Source organism: Protopterus annectens, chromosome 7.part0 (assembly GCF_019279795.1).
Source record: "Protopterus annectens isolate FY-2018-M chromosome 7.part0, PAN1.0, whole genome shotgun sequence".
Lineage (NCBI taxonomy): Eukaryota > Metazoa > Chordata > Ceratodontiformes > Protopteridae > Protopterus > Protopterus annectens.
The window spans coordinates 31432312-31440528 of record NC_056739.1 but is presented as its reverse complement, the minus strand read 5'-3'; the positions used below and the strand labels follow the sequence as shown (position 1 = coordinate 31440528).

Sequence of the window (8217 nt, the reverse complement as noted above, 5' to 3'; positions counted from 1 at the left end):
CTACAGGTGTTAACTTAAAGCATTCTAACAAACACATTTGACTGTATTATAATTTAAGCAATCAGTATCAGACAATTTAGAAATTGCAGTTACAGCTTTACCATGGAGTAAGGGAGTCTGGAACCATACCCAGAGCCCTCGGTCAACATTATACCCTCTCATACATATAAATGTAAGTATCAAAATTATCCCCCTCTGTAAATTGTGGAAGAAATTTACTGACCTTTGTTGCTTCTGGGGTTTGGTTACTCACTTCCCCATTGCCTCCATGGCTCTGGCAAAGAGTCAGAATCTCTTTTTCAGGTTGCCTCTCCTTCTCCTCAGCTTCCAGGCATTGCAGTTTCTCATTTTCCTCAGCCTTCAGATGTCACAGTTTCTCATTTTCCTCAGCTTCCCGATGTGTCAGTCTCTCTGCTGCTTCTATTTCCAAATGTTTGGCCTCCAGCTCAAGTCTCTTTAACTCCAGATGGATTTTTAAGTCCACTGTGGAAAGGTTGAGATGTCCATTCTCTGAGAGTTGTACATTTCCAAGGCCAGTCTGATTGTCCTCCTGGTTGCTATTTTGCAATGCAGCCATGACTAAAGCTGCAATCATGTCTGCTTTAGTCAGGCTGGCATGCACCAGTCCTTTGGCCTGGCACACCTCAGACAAATGGCTCTTTGTCAGCTTGGCATGCTCCTCTGCTGACATACTTGCCTGCTCTCCCTTACTAACTAAGTTAACAAAAAGCAATAAAATAAAACAATTGTGATGTGAAATTCTGAATGTTTACTGCGTGGCTGATTGAGAATACAAACACCTTCAGTGACCACTGTACACAGACTACAGGAATTCACTATCCACACCACTGCAAGCCGATTAATATGTGATGTGGCTATCCCACTGCCAACCAATTAATATGTGATGGGGATATCCCACCACTGCCAACCAATTAATATGTGATGCCCCTGCACTGGCCCATTAATCAAGGATCCTCAATCCTCACCACTGGCAACAGTGAGGGACGTACACAATGGGAGGATGACAGGTATACACGCACAGTAACATATAATTTCCCTTAAGAGCACACTGAGACCACAATCAGTCTGGGCCTGGTTTCTTCCTCTTTCTCCAGATCCCCGATAAGACTCCCCACTGGCACAGCTATAGGGTTAAGATCTCAGCTGAGGGGCCAAGCCAAGACCTTCAGCACCCTCTCTATTTAACCAGTGCTTTGTGTCCCTGCCCAAGTAGTTGACACACACACACACACACACACACACACACACACACACACACACACACACACACACACACACACACACACACACTTTGAGATTTGGTTTCTATGCAAACACACACACACACACACACACACACACACATGGGGAAGGCTGGCACAGGTTTACTAGCTATGTCCCCTTCTGTCCAGACTATAAGATAGTTTCCACTGCCACCAACCCCTTCTTATCAGCTACTATAAGGCCCTTACAGAAGTTGTCAAATTCTACTGTGTAATGTTACTATTATCAAAATTGTAGTTTTGACCAAGAGCAAGGCTATTTAGGATTGGTCTGTACAGTGTCACCAAATATGCAAGTACTGTAAGAGATTAAATATGTCTCACAAATATCAGCCACAAAGCTAGGTTTAAATATATTTAATAATAAGTAATAAAAGAACAAGAAAATGCTCAGTAACTCAACACAGTGATATCAGAGTTCAAAATAACAGGAAGTATTTAAAACAACAATGCAGGACAGCCTCACATAAATAGAAAAAAAATCTAAACTAATCTTTACTATATTCCTATCTATGTCTAAGAGATACTATGCCCGAATCTTACTTACAGACATGCAAGTGCAGATGATGATGATGATGAGTGGTTGTTCTTGCTATGTCCAAGACAAAATATTTTATTTTATTTATTTATTTTACATTTATTGACCAGGATAATCCAACTGGATACATGTCCATTTTCAGCAAAGGCCTGGAGAGAAAAGTTCCAAACTTCCAAACAGATAAAGACAAGCAAGTTACAGTATATGGACAAACATATTGTATTAACATACAAGTTACAGTCTCACATTTCAAGCCTATGAAGAATACAGTTTATATTCAGAAATATAATCAAATATGTTACAGTTTCTCTTATCAAACCTATAGGTGCAGCTATATACAGAGTATCTGCAGAGATGTTACGGTTTCTCTTTTCAAACCTTTTAGTGTAAGAGGTAAGTTGCTGTGAATAAAAAATTGCAGGGATATGGAAGTAGATTAGGCTTTAGTCAGGGTTAGAGCAAGGACATAACCAGTGAGTTTTAAAATACCGGGTTAGATTTTTTTTTAACTGATTAAGGGAGGGGTTCACACTAAGGTCAGATGGGACTGAATTCCATGTTTTGCCTACTGAATTTGCAAAGATTCTCCAGATAGGTTGTTAGCTTTAACAGATTGAACCAAACGTTTTGTAGTGGAATGAAGTGGCCTAGCGTTTTTGTAGGGTGGATAATGTTTTTAATGGAGGGCATTTTTTCTGGATGGTTAATAACCTTGAATGCTATAGTAAGTTGATTATATTGAATTGTTCTGGGGAGTTTTAGCCATCCTAAGAGGTTTAGGTTTTGACAATGATGTGTCCTGTAGGGAATGCCTGTGGCAAACCTGGCAATTTAATTGTAGCAGATAGAGAGTTTGCTGAGATCAGTTTTGTCCAAGTTAGTGAGTACTGGCAAGGCATAGAGTAGAGTTGAAAGCAGATGGGTACAGGCAATGGCAGTCCTAGCTACAGGGGTGAGAAAAGGTTTGTTTTTGTATAGGGAGCCAAGTTTTTTATTAACGGTTATAATAGTTTGGTTTACGTGCATATCATATTTGAGGTTGTCTATTATAACACCCAGGAATTTGGTATACATATCTGGTGAGATTATGGTCCCATTGTTAGATGTTATAGTAAACAAAGGTTGAGAGGATTTGCGAGTAGGGGAGAAGAGCAATAGCTTTGTTTTATTAAGGTTTAATATCAGCTGTTGATTAGAGATCCAGTTTTCCACTGTATTAAAGGTTTTCTGGGTTAAACTAAAGAGATCTTTAGGGGTAGAGGCTGAGCAAATCAGGGTGGAGTCATTGGCATATTGTATACAGGCTACGTCTGGAATTACAGTGTGGAGGTCATTAATAAAGAGCGAGAAAAGAAGGGGACCAAATATGGAGCCTTAAGGGACACCAAGGGTAACTGGGAGAAGGGTGGAGACTTTGTCCTGCCAAAGGACAGTCTGCTGTCTTCCACTAAGATAAGACTGAAATATGGTTATTTAGGGATATTTTCTTTAGAGTAAGTAAGAGTAGCTGATGGTTAACCATGTCAAAGGCCTTGGAAAGATTTAGAAGCAGTGCAGAAAATAGTGTGTTGTTGTTATAGAGTTCTTAAATTAATATCACATTTTACTGTTGGGTTAGCTTGGGTGACATCACTCTTTGTCACCTGACTTCAGTTCCCAGGCTAAAACAGAAACTAAGAATTTAACACTTCTGTGTTAAAAATACGCATCTCTCAGAAATTTGCAGATCTTGAAAGTCATAAAACAATAAAAAACTTACAAAACAATGCAGAGGCACCCTAGTTCTAGACATCCTGTCTCTTTGCTGCATTGAAATTAACTTTAATAACACAATCATAAAGCACTTAATTTCAACTTATTTTCTTGAAGTTTTGTAAGTTAAATTTCTATGTTCCACAGGGTATGCTGTGGTTACATTCTTGAAGGTCAGTACATAACATACAGTTCTGTATAAATCATATCAATATTCGCAGATGACATAGAATTATTTACAAAATTCCAGATAGCTGGGCTGGCAGTGTCACACCCACATCTACTGTTACAGTAAGTTTACTTACACAATTGTACTTTTTTTCTCCTTAGAATTTTAGCTATTAGCTAAGTGAATCACAACAATAGCACAAACTTTTTTATTTTTTAATATTTGTTTTACTTTTTCTTATTTTTTATTTGTGGAGGCTCAAGGGTGAAAATACAATATTCCACCTTCCAGCTTAATGTATAACATTTTCTCCAGTTGACAGAGAAGTGGTCAGGGGTGCTCTATTTCATTTCAGAGTCACATCTGCCCTGACTGGAGATTGCTTTCTTAACTTTCAGAGATAAGAGGTAAACAGCAGTAGGTACTTGTTTTAATAGTTACATCTGCCCTGACTGAAGTTTGTTTTCTTAACTTGCAGAGATAAAACGGTAAACAGCTGCTTGAGTTCTACTTTTGTTTTCTTTGCTTTGGGTTGATGAGGATATGCCTGGGCTGGAGTTCATGCTCACTCTTTTACATGTTTATAGTTAAAAAGCGCTGCTGACCAGATGTTTTCCTGTTGGAATGGTCAGTTTACAACATGCATGCTTGCCCATTTTAAATACTAAATCGAAGTTACTGTATCATTTACTGGAATCTTCTAAAGCAGCTTTACTTTGCTATAAGAAAATGCATATTTGACTTAGTGGTATATAGTCAGGTTGAAAATACAAAGAAAAATCATGCTTTTGCAATAGTTTTCTCATATTTAAGAGAAATATATTTTCTTTTTTTTTCAACATACAAAAATTATTAATTTTCTGATCTACAAAAGTGCAAACACAAGACACAAAGTTTGTTTTATTTTCTTGAGTACTAATCAGTAAAACTGGTACATTTCAGAACAGCTACAATGGGCCTTGAATTATTCCAAATAGTGCTTTTATTTCTTATATATTTCGTATATGTGATTACATGTCAGTTATTTTTTTAAACATCTTTATTATAGTACAGGTAAAATAGTAACGTAGTATGTATATATTCTTTTACTTTTGTAAAGCGTATATGAATAAACAATGCTGAAACTTTGTAATTCCTTCTCTTTTTTTGTATTAAACAAGCAGGGGTAAACTTTTGCAAGCCCTTGCAGGGAAAACAACAGTGCAGAGTTTCATCAAGCAGGAACAAATGACAACATATCCACTCTATATTGTTTCATACTTTTGCCCTGTGCTGTAATGCAGAATTTATAATCCCAAACATACCTCTCAACCTCTTAGATCAATAAATCTAGACAAAGACATAAATAATTGAGGGGGGCAAAGGCCGCAAAATAGGGACAATTTTTACATATTGCTCTTAGAAATTTAATAGAATAACAACAAGTTTTGTGTTAGCATTAATTTTCTCAAAGGTATGAAGTCTGCAAGTCAAATATCTGTCATTATTTTCTGACTTCAATCTTAAATGACCTCCCAATAATTTGCCAGAAAAACAGAATTTTATTAAAAACATACCGAAAGTATGAGGCAAAAATCTGATCATTCTGCAAAAATCTGTACAGTTTAAAGGTATGATTTCCCCAAAACAGCATCACTTAGTACAGAAATTGAATTAACAGAATTAAAAGAAACACATTACAGTGCTCTTAGAAATGAATTAAGATGCAGCTTTTTTGAAACATCTTGATGAGTCATTGATGATGAAGCCTAAGCTTTTGTTTCAGCTGTACTCACCACTGCAAAAAGCAACTTTCTGCATCTTTGTATCATGCTCTGATATGGAAGGCTGGAACTTGCTTCGGACCTTTGGGTTTAGGGTGGAGACCACAATGGGAAACAGCAATGTATAACACATAGAAAATAAATAACGGACATCTGATATGATTGGGAGGACGTCTTTAGGAACTGTTAACTGATAACACCAGATCAGGTTGTCAATCCCAAATAAGGAGACATACAAAGTGACTAATGTGATCACAGTTTTTGCTGCATGGCTTTCCGCAGCAGGTTTTGAACTTGGATCATAGCTCCTGATTTCTTTTGCTTTCCTTGCATGCCTGAAAAGGACAAATAAAATATAAGCACTTGAAGAAGCCATAAGGATTACAAACAGTAGGTCTCGTGCCAAAATAAAGAAACCTGTGGCCTGCACCGTGATCTGGTCAGGATAAACAACTAGACAGTATCCTAAAACAAAACTGTATTTCGGAATACTGGAGTTGTTGTTGTAAGATGATGACATAAGTATAAGGTTTATGCTGAATACCATGCTCAAGGTATAGAAAAAACTAATGATAGGTGCAACATATTTTTGTAGGGTGTGCTTTACAGAAGTCAATCTTAGACTACTTGTACAAATAATAACACACTGAAAACAACTAAGGAAGCTAGTTAACATAATGGTTAAGGCCCTTGAAGCCCTAAATATGAAGACAATAAATTTGCATCCTGCATCAATGATAAAATTCTTTACTCCAAACACATACAGGAAGTTTGGGACTCCTCCTGTAAAACACACAAGAAGGCTGGATGCAGCCAGGTTTGCTAGAATTATCTCTGCTTTCTTCAGCTTGCAATCATAGAGTGCACTGTGCAAAAACAAAGCCAGCACCAGTAGATTTCCAACAATTCCTGTGATGGTCATCAAAAAAATATAATTCCTGTGAGAAGGGTATATAGTTCCATTTTATAATAGTCTTGGTTTTAAGAGGTTTGAAACTTGTTAATTTGGAGGAAATGCCTAAAAGAAAAAAGAACATGGTCCTAATGTTTAGGTATACACTAGCAAAGATTTAAATGTCTGCATTGAAACTGCACAAAAAAATAACATTTTACCTTAATCACTCCTTGTCAATATTCTTGTAGATTTCACTCTTTAATCTGATTTATTTATCCTTTGTTGACTGGGTTAGTGCCACTAGGTTACTAGCCTCTTTTCAAGGGAGACACAAGGTGGTATTTATATTACTAGGGGAAATTTGTCCATGGCATAGGGAACTTCCCCTGCTCTTTTCAATAGGTGCAAGGGATCCACCTGAGCTACTACCAACTCAGGCAGATGGGGCCTCACTTTAATGCATCATACAAAGGACGGCACATGCAGGAGTGCAATATCCTATGCTGCACTGTATTGTCAGCAGTTTGTCTACTTGGTGTGGGAATAGAACCCACAGCCTTCTGTACCAAAGGTGAGTGTACTGCCTGCTGCACCACTGACACAATGTATTATTCTGTTTGGGGACCACTAGGTAATATTTTTTAACAGTCAGTAATGGAGTGATCTGGTATATCCTTGACCATAGTGAAGCCATAGAATTGTATCCCATTAATTAATAAGGCATACCAGAAACAAAGTGGGGTGCTGGGTTATGACTAGATTGGGAATAGTTACTGGAATTATTTAGTGGTCTCTGTAGAAGTGAATCGGTAACCACATTCATATAACAAGATCTACTTTTGTTTGTCATTATGTAAGCTTCTCTTTATAAACTCACAGTCGACTATGACACAAAACAGCTAAATAAGCACACACACACACACACACACACACACACACACACACACACACACACACACACACACACACACACACACACAAACACACAAACACACTTATGCACAGACAGAAGCACACATAATCCAACAAATACGATAATAAATAAGACAACCATGTTCATTTTGTCTGGCTATTGTTGACATATCTTCAGCGCAATAAGCTGTTTGTGTTGTTCTGAGCTGTGGTACATGCACATGGAGCTTAGAGGATGCCATCAGTGTTTGCTGTCTCTGACTTGCAAGGCCAGAAAATTTAGTAGCTGCATCTTGATACCATGTGAAAACTATACTCTACTGTAATGAAAAGGGTGACAGGCAGCAATACTTCTGGACATTTGTATAAGGGTATTACCAGAATACAATAGACAAGTTAGTTTCTACTATAATTTTTGCACTTTTTCTCCTGTACAAGCATTTTTATTAGTGAATTTTGACCTTGTGCCTTCAGACTGTCTTGTCCATAGATAGCATACCTTCGCATTGGTTTGACGGGTTTATCTTTATTGCTCAGCTCCGCCCACCTCTCTTTTCAAGTTCACTTTATCACCTTCAAATGTCATCTTTCACTGTTCTGCTGTAGTATGTTTTTCTCTCACAGTTTTCTTAAAGTGAATTTAGACATTTATGAAAGACTTCACAGACTGTCCCCTCATCCTTTCTTGTGCCAAAATGGGCTAATACCGGCTACTAATGTAATAATCTAAAAGAAAAGTGGGCAGGTTTTGTAAACTGAAGTTGAAGACAATGTCCTCCCCTGGTTGTAGGTGGAACTTTCTGTTCAGAAGCTGTTGTCATGTTAGCTCTGGTGCACATGGTATCATGATTTAGAACATTTCTGGATCTGCACTGCAGTCCTGCAACACAAGGGCTCAGTCAACG

At 37.7% G+C, this 8217-nt stretch overlaps 1 protein-coding gene across 1 annotated transcript; it reads right to left on the bottom strand.

Annotated features, from left to right (window-relative positions):
* Window positions 1–5503: 5503 nt before the first annotated feature.
* LOC122805789 (olfactory receptor class A-like protein 1) lies at window positions 5504–6427 on the bottom strand. The gene has a single exon (XM_044076055.1). The coding sequence runs from the start codon at window positions 6425–6427 to the stop codon at window positions 5504–5506; it is 924 nt and encodes a 307-aa protein (XP_043931990.1).
* Window positions 6428–8217: the final 1790 nt, after the last annotated feature.

Excerpts from the sequence above, each read along its gene's own strand:
- LOC122805789 (XM_044076055.1), bottom strand. The coding sequence starts at position 6,427 with ATGACCATCACAGGAATTGTTGGAAATCTACTGGTGCTGGCTTTGTTT.